Source organism: Coturnix japonica, chromosome 5 (genome assembly GCF_054131305.1).
Source record: "Coturnix japonica strain WE chromosome 5, WE-NBRP24, whole genome shotgun sequence".
Lineage (NCBI taxonomy): Eukaryota > Metazoa > Chordata > Aves > Galliformes > Phasianidae > Coturnix > Coturnix japonica.
The window spans coordinates 36556716-36575337 of NC_140667.1; the positions used below are offsets into that span (position 1 = coordinate 36556716).

General features: G+C 41.8%; 3 protein-coding genes across 29 annotated transcripts in view; 2 read left to right on the plus strand and 1 right to left on the minus strand.

The window, feature by feature from the left end:
- Nucleotides 1–13810, plus strand: COQ6 (coenzyme Q6, monooxygenase). 9 transcript variants are annotated; one of them, XM_085549166.1, is made up of 13 exons: nucleotides 1–166; nucleotides 336–467; nucleotides 1216–1274; nucleotides 1785–1908; nucleotides 2308–2372; nucleotides 2497–2583; nucleotides 2839–2946; nucleotides 3036–3098; nucleotides 3374–3481; nucleotides 3964–4166; nucleotides 5219–5334; nucleotides 5773–5939; nucleotides 11174–12318. In XM_085549166.1, the coding sequence occupies exons 1-13, from the start codon at nucleotides 7–9 to the stop codon at nucleotides 11240–11242; spliced, it is 1461 nt and encodes a 486-aa protein (XP_085405292.1). In that variant the 5' UTR covers nucleotides 1–6; the 3' UTR covers nucleotides 11243–12318. The 9 variants fall into 9 exon arrangements, with proteins under 9 accessions (XP_085405292.1, XP_085405293.1, XP_032301067.2 ...); XM_085549167.1 differs by lacking the exon at nucleotides 11174–12318 and adding an exon at nucleotides 6963–7109; XM_032445176.2 differs by lacking the exon at nucleotides 2497–2583 and having other exon boundaries at nucleotides 2336–2466; nucleotides 11174–13810.
- The window catches only part of ENTPD5 (ectonucleoside triphosphate diphosphohydrolase 5 (inactive)), a 21641-nt gene continuing 5480 nt past the window's right edge, over nucleotides 2462–18622 (minus strand). For 6 of the 18 annotated variants that reach the window (XM_085549178.1, XM_085549177.1, XM_085549172.1 and 3 more), the window contains 10 exons: nucleotides 18448–18523; nucleotides 17278–17313; nucleotides 16831–16919; nucleotides 14048–14127; nucleotides 12803–12864; nucleotides 12016–12117; nucleotides 11026–11166; nucleotides 10837–10893; nucleotides 10604–10719; nucleotides 7608–10417 (listed from right to left, as the gene is read on the minus strand). In XM_085549178.1, coding sequence (XP_085405304.1) covers nucleotides 10331–10417; nucleotides 10604–10719; nucleotides 10837–10893; nucleotides 11026–11166; nucleotides 12016–12117; nucleotides 12803–12864; nucleotides 14048–14127; nucleotides 16831–16919; nucleotides 17278–17313; nucleotides 18448–18523 — 846 coding nt within the window. In that variant the 3' untranslated portion in view covers nucleotides 7608–10330. Of the gene's footprint in view, nucleotides 2879–3965; nucleotides 4188–7607; nucleotides 10418–10603; nucleotides 10720–10836; nucleotides 10894–11025; nucleotides 11170–12015; nucleotides 12118–12802; nucleotides 12865–14047; nucleotides 14128–16830; nucleotides 16920–17277; nucleotides 17314–18447; nucleotides 18524–18622 lie in introns of those variants that run through there. The other 12 variants (XM_015865075.3, XM_015865072.2, XM_015865073.3 and 9 more) reach the window with 4 other exon arrangements.
- BBOF1 (basal body orientation factor 1) overlaps nucleotides 11247–18622 on the plus strand; it is a 21687-nt gene continuing 14311 nt past the window's right edge. For both annotated transcript variants that reach the window (XM_085549180.1, XM_085549181.1), the window contains exon 1: nucleotides 11247–11386. The gene's annotated coding sequence lies outside the window, so the exon portion shown is untranslated. The remainder of the gene's footprint in view (nucleotides 11387–18622) is intronic.

Consider the following 18622-nt stretch of genomic DNA (forward strand, 5'->3'; position numbering starts at 1 on the left):
GCAGCGATGGCGGCGCTGTGCGGCCGGGCGCGGCTGGCTGCGCTGGGCGGGAGGATGCGGGGCTGCGCCAGGGCATCGCTCCGCTCCTGCAGCGCCGGGCCGCCGCTCTACGACGTGCTGGTGTCGGGCGGCGGAATGGTCGGCACCGCGATGGCCGCCGCGCTCGGTAAGGACGTGACCTTCCCCGTAGGCGGCATGGGCCGGGGGCGCGGTCAGTGTGTAAAAAGTGTTGCTCTGTGTGAACACTAAAGCACGTAGAAGTTATAGGTACAGAATGAAGAGCGGCCATCTGACAGCAGCGCTGTGTTAAAGTGTTTTGTGTTTGCTCGTTCAAGGGCACGATATCCATTTCCGTGACAAGAAAGTCGCCTTGCTGGAGGCCGGGCCCAGGAAGGAATATCACTTACCAGAGAGCTACAGCAACAGGGTCAGCTCCATCTCCCCCGGCTCAGCCACCTTCCTCAGCAGTACGTAGCGCTTCTATTCTTGCTGTTCCCAACAATGTGTTTCAGTTTGCTGTTCTGTTTAAACAAAACCCCTTTGAGCGTGTTCTGCTTTCATAAGTGGAGTTGTTTGGCTTTGTCTCTCAGTATTCTGAGCATGGAGTTGCAGTGATTGGCTCAGATATCTCTTGGCAACAAGATTCCACGTTCTAGTGGCTCAGTCTGATTTTCTTCTGTAAATATATGTACTTATGTATAAATTGTGTATTAGTGTTTGTGATAGTGGGTTGGCAGAAGGTTGTGAAGTGCTCTCCAGCACCTAGGATGCCTTGTTCACTAAATACGCATAATTGTCCCATGTTTAGTGCTTGCAGTCTAGTAACTCGCTTCTGTTCAGTTTTCATTTCAAAGATAAATTAGAGCCTTGGTTTCAAATGGAGGGAGAAATATGATAAACAGTGATGGCTGTGACTTTTTGTGTCTGTTCTTTTGCCCGGTGAGAGCTGATGTATAAGTGACAGCATTTGGGGACAAGTCTTGTGCCTTTTTGTCTGGCTCACATTAACAGCAGGATAATGTGATGCTGGAGCTGGGAAAGCACTGTCTCAGGCAGCACTGGCCCTGCTAGGTGTAGTGGAAGCAGAGTCTGGGCAAATTATGCACTAGTTAGTGATTAGTGATCAGTGAGAGAGGAAAGCATAGAATGAGCTTCAGCTTCATTTGAGTCTCAGTGTCACAATATAAACCTGTTTGTGTCCTCTTCCTCTTTTAGGTTTTGGTGCCTGGGATCACGTCTGCAGCCTGAGATGTAAACCATTCCGACGCATGCAGGTGCCATACTCAGGGCTGCAAATGTATTGGGTTTGCGTACTTTGAATTCTCAGAAATGCTTCCATTATTAATCCTAAGTTTATTCCTTCTTTGGCAAAGGGCAGGCCATGCTTTTCTCTGGGAGATAACTGTTCTAAGAATCATGGTGTTACAGGATGAAAGGCTGATTGCTATTGGAAGCTGTAAACAGGGAGGCATGGGTACTGGTCAGGAAAGACAGAAATAAAGGTGACAGTAGTAGGTTAGCATTGTGTGTTCATTATGTAACAGGAAAATAGGGGGAAAAAAACCTTTCTGTTTTCAGAATTAGTGTTTGAGATTAATCTAGATTGTTGCTTGAAAGTAATGATGTGATGTATTTTAGTGGCTTAGAGTGGCTGGTAATTCAGGATGTGTCTTTCTGCATTCCTGGATTGACGTTCTTCTGCTGTTAGGATGGATGTTTCCATGTTCTCTGAAAGGAGCGGTACCTGTTTACTTCGTAGCCTCATATGATGTTTTTCTTTGTAGGTGTGGGATGCTTGTTCTGAAGCCATCATCACTTTTGAGAAAGATGACTTAGATGACATGGGTTACATAGTGGAGAATGATGTCATTATGGCTGCTCTTACCAAACAGTTAGATGCAGTAGCAGGTAGTGGACAACTTCTTTAATGTTCTATTTCCTCAAGAGAGCTTTCAATAACTTGTCTTCTATTGTGTACACTAAGAGGGAGAAGGATGATTTATCTAACAAATGACTCTGGGACATGGGCAGGTTCTTGAAATGGAGGGAATGGAGGGATAAATCTGCCTGCTGTAGGCTACACAGTATGAAGACAGTTGCATGTGCTATTTACCAGCACACAGTTTCTCAGGAAGACTTAATAGGGAGATGTAGTGTTCTGAGCGGGCTTAGCAGTGACAGTTTGCCAGATCTGTTCATTCTTGCCTTGAGAATTGTAGTATCTGTTCTCAGAGTGTCACTAAAGGCGTGCACGGCCCTTTGCTGCTGTAGTGATGTTTTGTTTTTTCCCATGTCTGTGTCATGCAGTGACCATGGTACTTTGTGTTCCCACCAGACCGGGTGGAGGTTTTCTACGGGAGCAGAGCAGTCGGGTATACCTGGCCCCTTCCCTCTCACAACTGTGACACAAGCCCTTGGGTCCAAATTGAGTTAGCTGATGGACGCAGACTTCAGACCAAACTGCTGGTAACTAAACTTTTTATTTCTGTTGATCAGGCATCACCTCTTGCCCAAGTCCTTTCCACTGGATTTGGTTCTGAATCCGTGTGTGCCGCTCCACCCACGTGGGGGGGCTTAAGTAAGGTGAGTTGCTAACTCTGCTAGAGGTGCTAAGGGATAGACACGTTGAATAGCCTTTTCTATTCTGATGCAAGAAAACTGTGTTGAGCTGGACAGGAGCAGAAGGGACCACCTCTTGTGGTCTGAGGGAACTTACGTATATTTTCTTCTTCTGTATAAACAAAAATATGTGTACACACTAATGGAGGTTTGTAGACTGGAATATTGGCTTTCTCAGGAGCTGATGAAGAGGTAGATCTGCATCTCTTTATTCCATAGATCGGTGCAGATGGCCATAACTCTGTAGTCCGGAAGGAAGCTGAAATTCAGAACATTGAGCATCAGTATGACCAGTCAGCTGTGGTGGCAACTCTTCACTTGTCTGAGGTGAGATTCTACAGACCATCTCTTGTCTTTTGTATAAGCTGATAATGTTAAGTCACTAGTTCCTAATTGTCCACTTCTTTCCACTGTAGGCCACAGAGAATAACGTAGCATGGCAGAGGTTCCTCCCCACAGGACCAATTGCACTTCTTCCAGTAAGATGCCTCATGCTCTTTGTGTTTTTTACTTTTTAGTATATTCTTTTAATAATTTTTCTGTGTGCCTTGCTATGCCTGTTTTGTCCTTCTGCCTTTGAAGTTGTTTGCCTTGCACTTTATCCTTGGCATTTCCCATTTGTAGTATGTTTGGCTGGGGAAGTAACAAGCGGTTTGACTGGTGTAGGAAGAATAGAGTGAGGAAAGCTTTGCTTTGTTTGTTTGCTTTTTATTATTTTTCTCTTGATAACGACCCTTGAAATTTTCGTATCCAGCTGTCTGACACTGCCAGCTCTCTGGTTTGGTCTACATCTCATGAACATGCCTCAGAACTTCTCACTATGGACACCGAAAGTTTTGTGGATAGCATCAACTCTGCCTTTGTGAGTATCAGACTTACAGCGGTTATGAGGCTGGCTGTTGCAATCATGCAAAGTACAATGGAATCCTACAGCTTAAAGGACAGTAATAGGGAGGACTGGTTCTCAAGATGCTCTTCTGGTAGGGATGATATTAGAGGACACGTGGCAAAAAAAGGATGACCTTTTGGGACTGATTTAAGTTAGTTCTGAAAGGTATGGTAGAATCTGAACTAAATTTCTGAATGATGGGAAGCATAGGCTTATCCTAGTTGAAGACGTACGTAGAATTATAGAATGGCCAGGGTTGAAAAGAATCACAATGACCATCTAGTTTCAACCCCCCCTGCTATGTGCAGGGACGCCGACCATCAGACCAGGCTGCCCAGAGCCACATCCAGCCTGGCCTTGAACGCCTCTAGGGGGATGGGGCATCCACAGCCTCCTTGGGCAGTGTGGGTTAATGTCTAAAGATTTCTTTCTGTTTGTTTGTTTGCTCGTTTCAGTGGAGCAATGTAAACCATTCTGACTTCATCGATAGTGCTGGAGCCATGTTTCGATCTGCTCTTTCACTTCTGAAACCCTCAGGGACTGCGATGCGTCAGCTGCCCCCAAGTGTTGCTGAAGTAGATCCAGAGAGCAGAGCCATGTTCCCTCTGGGGATGGGCCATGCGACAGAGTACGTCAGGCACCGCGTGGCTCTCATCGGGTAAGGGCTCTGGAGCGGCTGCTGGGTGAGTGAGTGGTGTGTGGTTAGAAATGATGTGAGCACAGCAACTCCCACTTAAGAAATTAGATGGTTAGAAATGCATTTATAGCTAGAGTCTGACTTTGTCCAGGCCCTTTATATAATTTGCTCTTCTGCTGACAAAAGCCTGTTGTATGAACAGCACTCTGCCTGTCGTGTCTGCCTTCTGTGTAAATTCAGCAGTTTTCCTTCTCTTGTTTGTGTAGCCCAGTGAAGCAGTCCAGTGTCTCATGACGGACCTGTATACTTCCCCAAACATAGCAGCTGTTCTGTATATCATTTTGAGTGTTAGCTCACTTGTCTTGAGCACAAATGACAAGACTTACAGATAATTGTGGATAGGACATCATAGGCTTTTGTACAGTTGATTGCAAAAAGAGGGAAGTACCTCATCTTTTATGTTCTGAGGATGAATGTACATTTTTGTCCCCTACAGCTGCAATACATTGGTAGCTCATAGTAATTCTTGATGCTGTGTTACATTTGTGATACATTCTTTTTTCCACCTTGAGTCCCTTTGTGCCTATGAGTACTCTGTACTTTATATCTCATTATCATTTTAAGTGCGTGATCTTACATTTCATACTCAGATTTCATTACTTCAACTGTTCAGCTTTGTTCTTTTAAATCTCATGATTTAAAAGAAAATCAGATTATTTTCAGTGCTACATCATAATTTTGTATTCATTATGTCTCTGCTTTTGGTGTTGCTGATATGCTTCCTCTTGTGCCACTTAGTATAGTAAATAGTAAAGCCTGTTTCACGTGTGATCTGACACTGGGCTTTAGCTAGTCACCTCTTTATAGTTTTTCCTTTCTGAGATACTTTTTGCTAACCCCTCTTTTTCTTCCTTGTAGCCGGAGAGGTAGGTAGGTAGTTCAGCACAAGGCAGTTCTGGATAAAGCTGTATATGCTGCTGTAGAATCATGTTAATTGCAAAGAATTGAAGAGTTTGTCAGCCGTCCGGCTTTCTTCAAGAAGGGTTATAATCTTCTGTCTTCTCTTGCTTCAGGGATGCAGCACACAGAGTCCATCCACTTGCAGGACAAGGTGTAAACCTGGGTTTTGGTGATATTGCATGCTTAGCTCATCACCTCAGCGCAGCAGCCTTCAACGGGCAAGATCTGGGTAAGGATCCAAGACAGCGAGGTGGCTGTGAGAGGTTTGGCCTTACAAGGCTCTGCTGCTACCATCAGGACAAGCACTGTCTCTGTTTGCAGGTTGAACTTGCGGCTTTTCTATTTTTTTACGTATTTATTGCTTAAAGGCATCTTTGAAGCAAAACTGTTCTTCAGTTTATTGGCTACAGAGCAGTTAATAATGCTTGGATGCCATTCGCATCCTCAAAACCTAAAAGAAATGCTTTAAAAAAGCAAAGAAAGGATCTGCTGGGTGGTAGTTACAGGTAATGAGACGAAAACCACTAGCTGATGGACTCAAGCCTATATTAAGATGGTCTGCTTAGCTGTTCTGTGTTTTTAGTTATATGTGGAGAGTACTATATAGATAAGATGCACAGTTTGCGGCAAGTCACTTGTAATGTGAGTATTCAATTATTTCTTCCAGGATCCTTAAAACATCTCTTAAAGTTTGAGACAGAACGTCAGAGGCACAATGTCTCCTTGATAGCTGCCATTGATTTACTGAAGAGGCTTTACTCTACAAGCCTTTCTCCTGTGGTGCTACTGAGGACATGGGGATTGCAAGCAACAAATGCCCTGCCTCCTGTCAAAGTAAGATTCTTCCTTTGGACATGGGCCATTGAAGATTTTTTGCAATGAAACGTTTCTTTTTTGGTTGGAAAATGCTAACTTAAGTTGTTCAAACTGAGGTTTTGTGTTGTGAATGAACCTGAGGATTTACTAAATAACTTGTGGCTTGGTAGTTAAGGGTTTCTTCTGCAGTACAGGGAATGTGAAGGATCTCAATATCTATATTCTGTGTCAGTAACTGTGGGTCAAAAGTCACCAGTAGTCTTTGGCTTTATTTTGCTGTGGAATGTGAACATGGAACTTTGAACTGCATTCCAGAAATGCATTGTAGAAGAAAAAAATAGCCCTCTGAAAACAAACCTTCCTTAAGAGTAAGACATCGAGTGATTTGACAGATATGGGGTGTGACTTATACAGATATCTGTTTCTGTGCTGTTCTGCCTTGTTAAATTGTTCTCTCCTGGCTGAAGCCCTCAATGGAAGTTACCTGTAGCACAGAACTTGTGTTTGTAGCCTAACTGCCAGAATTTTGCACAGCACTGATGTAGTTGGTGGGTTTTCATGATGTTCGTTGAGCCACCTGCTCTCAAAGCTCCCACGTGCCTTCAGATTAGATTGCTCATTTCTGAATTTGCTCTATTGCACAAATCAAGCCTTACTGTTTAACACAGAAGGCCAGTTGCCTGTGCATTACATTACAGTAAGACACTAGGCTGAATTGATGTATCTAGTTGTACTAAGAAGAGCAGTATGCTGCTGCTTCAGTGCTTGGTGTTTATTCAGTTTCTCTGTTGCAAGCAGGAGGCCAAGTGAAGGCTTCTTTTGTGATTATGGAACTTGTTGGTTATGTCTGTTTTGTGCTATTCAAGGAGGAAAAGAACGCTGCAACTTCTTTAATTTCCTTGCATGCAGGGTTAGGTGCTTTGCACTTAACTAAAGAGGCTGACAGGGACCCTTGTCCACATGGAAAGGAGATTATAGCTGCTTTCTGAAATGTGTACTTATCACCAGTTTACAAACTGCTTTTCTTTCTCCCTTTTTTAGGAGCAAATCATGGCTTTTGCCAGTAAATGATCCGTTCTCAGTTTGGAACAGCAGCTTGTCGGTGTGCGCATTATTTTTATAAGGACTGTGACTGATACCATTTTTGAGTTGTGTTATTTTAATTTAACAATAAAACTGAAGTATTGAGCTGTGTCTTACACCTTCTCTGGTTTACGCAGATGATATTTCATCTGCTCTTCTCACAAGGTTTGAGGTCTCTTCCTGTGGTATCGTTATCCCTTTGGCCACTGAACTGTCCTTACAATCTGCTTTTAGTTTGGACCTTTTAAATTGAAGACCAAAGTGAGCTGTGCTGAATTTTGGTAGCGACGAATTTTGCTGTTTAATTACTTTCAGTTTTTCATGGTGTGATTCTGGAACTGTTATGTCAATTCTGTGTTCTTAACCACTTCCTGGACTCTGAAAGGAGGGTGAGTTTTCAGCATAAGAGACCAATTCCCAGTTGCAGGTATATTTTAATGTTCTCATCTCCCTCCATCACCTTTTTCCTTGTCACTCTTGTGGTGCTTTTAGTTAATAGCAAGGTTCCTTGTGGAACTGGTTAGACTTAAGAGCTTTCCAATACCATGAAAACGAGATGTAAGATAACATGAAGGAAAGAAAACTTCAGGACAAAGTTGAAAATATTGTTAAAAATGTTTTAATTACTAAAATAGAAAATCAAGGTATTCTTTCCTATGTTCCAAATGCCAGCCCTCCTGCATTAGATATTTGAGACTCACAACACTGAGTGAGCACTGCTACTGGGCAAGATGTGTAGATACTGTAACCAGTATCAGGAGTTAAAATCCAAGTAATTAAACATAAGTTTTGGACTGAAAGCTGTTACTTGTGCTTCTTCAGTCACACGTACTGGGCAGTTCCTGGTAGTTAGGATAAGAGACTTTACAAAGGAGAAGATAAAAATCAGTGGTGCAAGTAGAACTCTTCCTTTAAAAGGCTGCTTAGTCTTTAGTTAAGCTAATAAATAATAGCATTGCACTAGGGTGTGAGGACGACTGGCTTCTCTATATCCTCAACCCACTTAGTAATTCAGATGTAAACAGTAGGGGCTCGATTCTGCAATTTCTTGTAAAAGAAACCTTTGAGCTGAGATTTTGTTTTTCTTGTGACTGCAGGATCAGGCCCTTGATGGAGAGCAGCAGGTGAGTTTCAGTTTATGAATTGTGCCACTGACAAATGAAAGCCCTGAGCATTCAGATATAATGCAACTTTGGTACAGGATAATGGATGCTTCACATAGAATATGTAGTACCAGAGTTTGAGGCAAAGAACGCAGAAAAGAAACTTATTCCACACGGTATCTGTCTTCTTCTAGACATCCTCCCTCAGGACAAAACCAAACCCTCAGGTACCTGTCAGGGTTAGGCTTTATTCACTTGGCAGATACGCTTCTGCTTGTGCCTTAAAAAATAATAGCCCACCTTACTTTCATGTTTCAAGTACAGCCTCGCTGCCTATGGCTCTTGGCCTCAGGATCAGCTAAGAGAGTTTGTCATAGCACTGGCTCAGACTGGAAGCCTTTTGATTAATTATGTTAGCTACTTCTCAGGAGTAATGCACTTGGCTAGTAATCACTGCAGCCTTCTTCATGTTCTCCAAAGAATACAAAGGTGAAGAAAATCAGTCATTTAGGAGAAGATGAATGTTTGCTGTCATATTGTTGAAACCAGACTGCACTAAGTTTTCCCAAATGCTAAGCAGGGGAATAAGAGGTTCCTTGTTAAGAAAAGGCTATAGCATCAAGGGTGGACTCCATAGCTACTTTCTTCCTGCTCAGACAAATTTTTGTAGTGAGGGAGGAACAGAAGTTTTGTGTGGTGCTGATGCATTTCCCAACATGGGTCTCTTTAAGAGACTCTGGTAAGGAGCACAAGTAGGATGCTCATTTCCTATTCCAGAGAAACAGTGTGAGTTTACAGCCAGGTGTCAAAGGTGGGATAGTTATAGGCTGCTCCACCCCCACCCCTTGGACTCCTGGTGCTGACTGAACTTGTTCAATCAAAAGCATGCGTTGCGTCATAGCACCATAAAACCTGAGGTAGGGAAGTGGGGTAACTTAATCAGCCATCACCAGACTTGTGCTGCTAACAAGAGGAAAACGGCTGATGATCATAGTAAGGCAGATTCCTAGGGCTCCAACCTATTTGGTGAGATTAGTTAGGATTTGAGTGCACTGTTTCTTCCTTGTGCTGGGCATTAGCAATTATTTTCAAATCCAGTTTCTGGAGAAGGTAGTGTGAGAGCAATCTTGGGTTTTACCAAAGTGAAAAAGCTGTGCTGCACCAAACGTATGAGTGCAAATGCCTGAAAGGAACAGAGTGTTTGTCATAAGGCAGGGGTGCGTAAAAGCAGCTTTTAGTCATACGGATAATACCTCTCTGTTCCAAAGTAAGTTCATCCTTAAGTTCCATATTCCACATTGAATAGAAGGTAGTCAAGGCAAAGTGAACTATTAAATCAGATACTTTATCTGGCTGCATCCTTCATTTCCTCATGGTGTAATGTAACAAGCATTTCTTTTGGCAGTGGAGTTTCAATATCTGGCATAGGTACGTATCTTGCTGCCTAGTTTTGTGCCTGTACAACTGTGTGTTATGACTACAGATGCAAAAATGAATCAAGGCCTAATATCCAGATGTGCAGCCATACAGGACGGACTTTTAAGGGGCAGCACAAAGGTAGTCATGCAAACTGTTCGGCACAGATGTTGCTTAAGAAACTACTGCTGAAAGAAATGCTTGATGTGGTACAGCCTGTGTTTCAGCCAATACCTTTCCTAAAACTATACCCAAAGAGTGCTTATAGAAAGGCTGATGTCATTGTGTTATGTATTAGCTCACAGCTGGGTACTTGGAACAGTGAGACTGGGAGTATCCAGGGTTATTGTTTAATTTTCTCTGCATGGCTGTTGGTGTCGTGTATGTATTTATGTATGTATGTATTTAATGTCTTGCAAACAAACTTCAGTACTGTATCCTTAAAGTAAACGGGGGAGGAGAAATAACATCTGTAGTTTATCACCGTGTCCCAGATATGCTGTGCTTTTAGCAATGGGATGTTATACAAATGTGCTGGTGAAAGCTGGCTTTGAGTCCCTTGCAGATACTCTGCAGGAGTTTAGGCCTTTTGACTTTCAGAAGGCAGCTTCTGGATTATTTATGACAATCAAAATTATATTGTGGCAACTTTCATTATGTGCAGTGCCAATCCCAGGTGAGGATCTGTTTTCTAGCTTTGGTCCGTTTTCCGCTCTGTGACTGACTCCAGCTGGACAACATACCTGGACATTTCAGTTTGCTTTCTCAAACTTTCAGAAATGCTGAAATCCATAGGAATGTCACAGTTCAATACGTTATCCCTAGAGACTGCAGTAAGTGAAAGGTAGCACCCAGAGTCCAGCTTGTCTCTATGTTGTTCACTTTTTTGGTTAACTGTAAAAGGAAAAAAGAGCAATTGTTATCAACAGTGTTCTCAATATGTTGAGAGTTGCACATGACAGCAATTACACGTAACAACCCTGGAAAGACTCAGTAGCTATTTAGCCAGAGCAATGAACCACTGCATGTTGATTGATAGAGAAACTGGGAAGCTGATTTGGGGATTGAACTTCTTCTCACCTGTAAGAGTGTGTTGTCTCTAAATCCAAAACCTTCCTTTAATAAAGCGGTGATGTAAGTGAGATCCATGCAGAGGAAAGGACTGGCTGAGCTGAATCTCTCCATGTTATCACAGACTAGAGAAAGAAAAAATAATTAAAAAAAAAAAAAAAAATCAGCAGAAAATAAAGGGGCTTTTGAACTGACTTTAAGCCAAAACCTACTAAATCTCTCTATGTTTAATGACAAATTACCTTCTTTGGCTTTTCTTTCAAAATCTCTCACTTCCAGAACTCCTCCCTGTTCATAATCTGAAAAAAAGAGGTGAGAAAATATCTTCACAAACCTGCAAGCAGTTGAGTTCTAAACCTATCTCTAGTCTCTGGGGTTCTACCCTCTGGATGGCATGTTTGTATGTAGTAGATTACCCAAAACCAATTTACCTATTAGGTTGGTGTCAGCTGCTCGATCATAGTAATAGGAGAAAGCATAGAAGGAACTTCCACGAATCTCATCTGGTTGGTGCAGTTTTCCTTTGACAACCTTCAGTACTTCCACATAGCAAGGCTTGAATCCCGTCTCTCCTGCTAGGACAAGCACAGATGGGGTGAGCTAAGGAGGCACATCCAGGAGATGGAGGAATTGGTGGCAGGAGTATGAAAATGGGAAGAAGCAGAGATTAAAGAATCAGAAGAGCTTAAATAACCCCTCCACAATCCAGCATGGTACCTGCATGGAGCAAGCACTATAGATCACCATCATCAAGAGGAATTGGCTAAAGCAGTTCACAGCAATGTCTGACAGGTGAGCTGAGCATACTAGGGTAGGTGCATGAAATGCTTCCTCATTATGCAAAGATCCCATTGTTATGTTCTGTGGTCAGCAGAATCTCATTTATATTTGCTACTACCTGTAAGGTAAAACTTTACTTTCCCTCCCCTTCACGTTGTAATTTGTCAGTCCAGTTCACACACTGAATCAAGCTCAGTGATCATGTTTCCTACTGTAAAGCAAAGCAACATCAGTCACCAAAGGGGACTGTTCTGGCCGTTGCTGGTAGCAGCTTCATGCTCTGCTTGCAGCATTAGGGACAGTATTTTTAAGAAAGAGTTCTGCAAGGGGATACTCTTTAGTCTACCAGTTGTTCTACCCTAACACAGCCAGAGAACTCAGCTCTAAGCCTCAGAAAGAACTCTCCTGTTTGTTAAAGTAACTAACATTTCCTATTAAGGCAGTGTATAGCAAGCATAGGCCAGCTACTCTTATGGCTTCAGATCTTTCTTTGGCCCTATCAACACTCTACATCTATGATGTACTATGATGTACATCCTTCATACTCTTAAGATAACTGATGGAGTATTTGTCAAGAAAAAACATGCAGATGCCGTAGGCAAGACTTATCTTACAAGGAGCAAAAAGCTGCTTAGTTTTACCTTCTTTGTTGCCACCGTACCGGTACTTCACTCCCCCAAAGTGCCACTCTGCTTCCAGTTGCTTTGGCAGACAAGAACTGCGGAACATTTGTCCATCTGCAACTGGAAATAAGAGATTAGGAAAGATACATTTTAATGCAGTTATCAATCATTGTGCAAAGCCAGAAAGGAAAAGGCTGAAAAATCTTAATTAAGGTCTTCAAGGAAAAGTAAGGAAATGTGAACTGTGCAACCTACTGGTGGAACCTGCTTTATGCTGTTTGCATTTATGTGGATGCTGGTAAAGCTGTGTGTTGGTGGTTGTCTGTGTCTCTACTGTGTTTGTGTGTCCACATGCACTTCTGGGATCTACCCTCAGTCTCACTGCTAATTCAAACTGGAAAAGCAGCTTTCCTAGAATCACAGGGTTGGAAAGGACCTACAAGATCATCTAGGCCAACCGTCCTCCTTTTACCATACCTACAGAAAACCACTAAACCATATCTCCTAGCTCCCTATCCAGACACCTCTTGAACACTGCCAAGGATGGTGACTCCACCACCTCCCTGGGCAGCCATTCCAGTGCCTGACCACTCTGTGAGAGAAAAAGTTCCTTCTTATGTCCAGTCTTTCTCACAAGACAGTCTTAAAAAAAAAAAGCAGTAGGCTCAGTTTCTGGACAGATCTCTACCAGGAAAACAGACAAGTGTGAAATATAGCAGTGAAGGCATATGAAGTGGGTTGCTGACAAAAGACTAAACCTACTTATCTCTTCAGAAATCTTCAGTGATTTCTTATCTGGACATACCTTCTGTATTCAAAGCTCCAAGAGTTGCTAGTCTGGCAGCTTTCAATCCAAAACCCAAATAGCTGCAAAAACAAAGGAAGACATCACCGTTTTTAATTCTTGCATTTTTTATATGTTCCATCCATAGTCTCCTGGAACACTCAAACTATTCTATGCTAAGGAAATAAAGAGTTCTCTTTGTTTGAACAACTCCCAAGTCCCAAATGTACAAATGCCATGACACGTTATGCTGTAAGACAGGTAGATCTAAAACTGCAGAAAGTGTTTTGAGTTGGTGTGATATTTCTACAAGACATTAATTGAAAAGTCAAAGTGCCTGAGTGTTAAAAACCAGGGATAGGTAAAGTTTATAAAATATAAAATAAATAAAGATGTATCTTCCTATGAAGTTTACCTCCGACTTCACAGAATACTGCTATACTACAAGCTAGGATTGTGAACAACACTTAGGAGAATATCATTACATGTTACTGGCTTTAACAATGCAGCTAGATTAAAAACCTGCCGGCCTTTTATTTCCATTTGTCTTTGGCTACCCATCCCTTTAGTAGTGTTAGTATAAGTTTTTACATGATAACTGGTGCTAAATTAATCTCTATCTTCCTCTTTCTTATGAGATAATAGTTGTGGGCTCAGACAAACCCTACCATGCATCATTGAGTTCTTCACCAGTCTATATAAATCATGCAGGGAAACTCTGGGTGTCACTGCAGACATCTCAGATACCTTTTTGCTTAATTTGGTAACACAATTACATTCTTTCAGGCCAAGATTCCCCCTAGCTGGCTTAAGAGTCTGTGCTCCGTGTTGTGTATTAGCTGTCTTCTTGTCCAGTGGGTTTACATCAGCCTAAGTTTTACTTTTTATCCAGTTACTGAAGAGATGGGCTATTTGGAATTGAGAACTAGGAATTCAATTAATTTAATTCTGACCAATGGCACAATGCCTGCCATTCTGTTTGTTCTGGAATATTTGACTTAAACTGAATAATAAAAATTCTTAGAGTACTCATAATGCTTCCTTTTCCTTTGATGGACTGTTATTACTTTGCACTGATAACGACCTGGAGTATTTCCAGCCTACTGTCATGTTTCAGTTCAACTCATGTTTCAAAGAGGTAAAAAAATGTAGTAAATACGTCATGGTCCCAACAGCTGCCAATAGGACAACACAAACGTTTCTGGTCTCAGAGGCTGCAGAGAGATTGATTCTCCCACTAGAGCCAGCAGCCTTTTTGCTCCTCACCTGTGGGTATAGAGCTTGTAGGTGCTGTTAAACATTTCAAATGAGGTAAGAAAATCCCCAGGGCTTTCCTTCAAGGTTTCCTAAAAATTGAGTAAAAGAAGAAAAACTTTTAGTTGTAATTATATAACAAAAAATAAATAACTGATATAATATCAGAGCTACACCCTTTGAAAACAAACAGTCTTTCAGTGGTGCCCGTTGCTGTAATACTTGCAACACTGAGTTTACTTATTTGCATCTTTGTGTTACTGCAGTGTATAACAGGGGAGCAAAACAGATCAGGATGAAAATGCTCTTTGGTTCACTACATCTTAATTTTTCAGAGTACTTCTGTGCTTGCCCATATACACACACAGAATCCCCACTGAAATTAACTGCACTCAAAGCATCAATAACTTTTCCAAGCCAGACTAGAGATCTTAGTTCAGGCACAGAGAAGAATCTAAAACTGCAAACTAAAGTATAAACCAGATTTTTCCCATAGAATCACAGAATCACAGAATTATCAAGGTTGGAAAAGACCTACAAGATAATCTAGTCCAACCATTACCGATACTTCTACCGATACTGATACTACTTCCCATGTTAAATTATTTCCTAATAGTCAGAGAAACACTGTGAACGTTCAGTCTTTGGGCTTATTTATCTCCTCGTTCCATCTACCCTCAGCTCTCGCCTCACCACTTCCAGTCTTCTTCCTTTCAGAGTGTTCCCTCTGTGTGCACCTTTGCCCTACCAATACTTAGTCTCTATTTCCTTGCCACACTGACTCTTGTTCTTGTAAATCTGAACCTGTTTTGGACTCATTTACTGTTCCTTTCTGTTTCCAGTTCCTTAGGCCTTAATCCCTTAGTCTTTCCTCTGTTTCTTCTAGCCTCGTCTCCCATCCCTTCTTGGCTCCATGCCTTCATATCAGACACTGCCGCTCTGGGCCAAACAGCAGAATCTCAGAGGACTGAACCTTCAGAGTCACTGCTGCCGCCATTCCAGTAACCAGACAGATCTGCAGTTACAGAGTCCTGGAGGGCAGCCTGCCTGATGCAGAAAGAGGTCTGGTAGTATTTAGCTTAAGTCTCTCCTGAACAAACACTGACTGGTTTGTTTTTGGCATCGGGTAGATTTATGTAGGAGTGGCAGTGACCCTTGGCCCTGCCATGTTTTTGAATTCTCTTCCTAAACCTTACGTCACAAAAACTTCAAAATAGGAGAGTTCTGGAAAAAAATTGGTTGGAGAACTGTTTTCCTGCCTCTTGCCCTCACAAACACGTACAATTCACACACTCCCTGGGTCAGGCAGGCATTAAACAGCTTCATAATCATTATGGTTGAATTCTAGTTGCTTATAACTTTGGCAACAGCCAAATATGGAAATAATAACACAGTGTTAAAACAGCTCTTTGCAGTTACCATTCTATGTCTTCTATTTGCTTGCAGATGTGTATTTCATTAATGAATCTCCTAGCGTTACAGTGTCGTTCTTCAATAACATAATACAAAAGCAAATATGCAACTACCTCAGGTTATATTAGTAAGAAAAGCTTCTGCAAATCAAGGGACAAAATTCTGTCACATGTGCAGAATTGTTCAGAAGCATGCCAAGCTATATATGTACTTTTTGTTGTGAAATTGATAACATGGGCTTGAAGCAGGCGTAGCATACAAGCAGGATACACAACCCCTTACTCCAAACCGCTCTACTATTCATATTGTTGGCTCTCATCAGAAGCAAACCTTCAAGACCTTTTTCTGTAAAGCCATAAGAAGTTTGAATCCTCAACTAGAGTCCAGTCTCCTTTAACAGCCCTATTTAGTCTCTAAAACCCTGACATAAAACACCCTTTCCTTTTGGTCCAATGCCCGGTTCAGCAGGTGTTATCAGCACAAAACAGAGGGCGAGCCCAGAGTGCTTAAGGCTCTGCAGAACACGATAAGGTTGCACATCAGGTTTCAACATCACCCACCACGGCAGAACTAAAATATTCTGATATGAGAACCATGTGTTTAGTGGTCCCCAAATACCTGTTGGAGAATTTCCATTCTCGTGAACAAAACATGTTAAACTACTTCAGAAACAGCAAGAGGGACAAAAACAACTTGGCAGTATGGAGGTACTAAATGCTACAGTGTCCTTCCACTGTTTCACATCTATGTAGTTTTCCCATGCAGTCTTCAAACTTGGGTCTCCATTCAGACTGTTTCTAAAGAGATACAGAAATTCTGACAAATCCAGCAGAGATGGGGAGATTCCCCCAGGGACAAGAATTATCCCAGGCAATGAGAAGGAATAGATCAGTAAACAGAGAGGGAAAGGCTGTGCTATTAGAAATAAAAACAATTGCTCCATTAGACAGCAACCCCACCCTGCCACTGATTAGTGAGGATCTGCTATCAGTCTGCAATGGAAAAAAAGGATAACTCAGAAGATACCCTAATTTGCTGTAAATGTAAGAAAACTCCCTAAAAATATGCTGCATTTATTGAATGCAAAGTAATTGTCTGCATTCATGGGGATTTTCCAGCCTGAGTCTAGAAAACAAAGGCTAATTCTCCTTGGTTTTACACATTTGCTTTCTTTTTCCTTCCTACTTATCCAAGCTCCTTTGTTTGCAACCGCCTATCAGCCAACTGCTGATGTCAAAGGGAAAGGCTGTGCAGATGTTCAGTACATCAGAGATGTTCTGTTTGTGCCAGAGCTGACAAAATGAAAGCACAGAGCCCAGCTGTGCCCAGGTTTTCACACTGGCATTGTAGTCTTGACTCGTATGTTTACAGCCACTCCTCACCTCAAACCGTGGCAGAAACGTGATCTGGGTTGAGGCTCCTCCCAAGTCCAGGGTCCCAACAGTGTGCTGGTTCTGGCCAGAAAGCTGCCCTGCAAACCACATCATGTTCAGAACAGCCCGAAGTGGCAAAATGCTACAATGTGGATACTGCACACATGCTCAGGCAACTGATGAGTTCCCACATTATCATAGCAATACAGGAAGGCTGAGTGGGCCTTCAAAGACATAAGCCATCACAGAGAAGTGTTGTTATAAAGAAGGTACTAAGAAAACTTCTTCTCTGACTCAAAATTTCACATCCAAAGAGACAAAAGCAGGCAAATCTCCTGTAGAAGATTGTCAGGGAAAGTGCATAAATTCTGCAAATACCACAGTGCTCGTCAAGAACAGCAGGAGAATAAGGACAGATAGAGCAAATGTAAAGAGAAGTTATACAGAATTAGTTACCTGTCAAAAAGTTCACAGTGATCCAGGCTAAAATTCCTGCAAAGAGTGAAAAAGGAAAAACAAAAGTCACCACTGAATACTCTCATGACCTCCTGCCCATTCTTACCACCACTCCATATTACTTATTTAGTTATGATTTCCAGGTATTGTAATATAATCTCCCTAATATTTTAGACATTAATTCAAACTTACAAGTCGGTTTAATATCATGCATTATTGATGTATTAAAAGCTCATTAAGTAGGATAGGAAGAACATTTGTAGCAGGTATGCAACTGTAGCATACACAAAAGTCATTTCTAATTTCTGAAGGATACATAAAGAAGCAATGAGCTGACACAATGTATAACTTTCCTTCCCCGCTTTTCTTATCAGCCTTTCAATTTCTAACCTGAAATTTGCAGTACACTGCTCCCTGCTTCAGTGTTGTGGTTTGCATGACAAAAGCCAGTAGCAAGCACTAAAATGCAAACAGCTCCTCTTGGACTCCAGCAGCTGACTTGATGATGGCACAGGCAAATGTGCCAGTAGAAGATGGGTTTCAAAACAGAACTTGGCAGACTACACTGTGCTCTGTTACGCCTCACCAGTACTGCTCCCTGTTAATACCACACTTCTTGATACACACTTCATCTGTTAAACCTAGTGCAGACTTTATGTTCTTTCTCTTTTTCTCTTGGTCCATATGGACAGATTTTGCTCTTTAATCTTCCTCCATGTACTGGTTGCTTAAGCTTTCTGATAATTCTTTCTGCCTTCCCTGAACAACTTCCAAAGATTTGCCACAATGAAATGTTCAGAATTGAATGTAGCATCATAGATGGCTTTTATCAGACATCCATACAGGTTTATTACCTGCCTGATCTCCAAGGATATGTAGCCAAAACGCATCACTGGTTTGTTCTGCACTGCAAAATCATTTATTAGTAGTCACCAACTCCAAGCCTACGTATTTTCTTGACTTATATGATACTTTCTTTGTTATTTAACTAGCTGCAATTTTTTCAATCTGATTTTATTATTATTATTACTTATTTAGGTTACAAAGAAGGCTAGAAATCTTTTTCTTCCTTCCCTCAGTTTAGGTGACCATTTCCCCTTCAAGTTCACTCATTCCTGTCTTCCCTCCCATTCCTCTTTGTTTTCAGTTTTTCTCCTTTTTAAAACACACCTTCATAAGACCCGTCCATGATGCTAACACTGTCCTCTGGAACAAGGAATGGTGACTCCTCAAAGACTTTTTTCACCTGAAGAGAGAGAAAATGATTCAGTTCCTTGCTCTACACAGTCTTGCTCTGCTCTCAGTGACAGAGAAAACATTTCCTTTCCACTGCTAGTAGAAAAAA

Coding starts and splice junctions, on each gene's coding strand:
- COQ6 (XM_085549164.1), top strand. CDS start 7: ATGGCGGCGCTGTGCGGCCGGGCGCGGCTGGCTGCGCTGGGCGGGAGG. Junction 5,335..5,772: donor CTTCAACGGGCAAGATCTGG/GTAAGGATCCAA, acceptor TATTTCTTCCAG/GATCCTTAAAACATCTCTTA. Junction 5,940..11,173: donor ATGCCCTGCCTCCTGTCAAA/GTAAGATTCTTC, acceptor CTCTCCTGCTAG/GACAAGCACAGATGGGGTGA.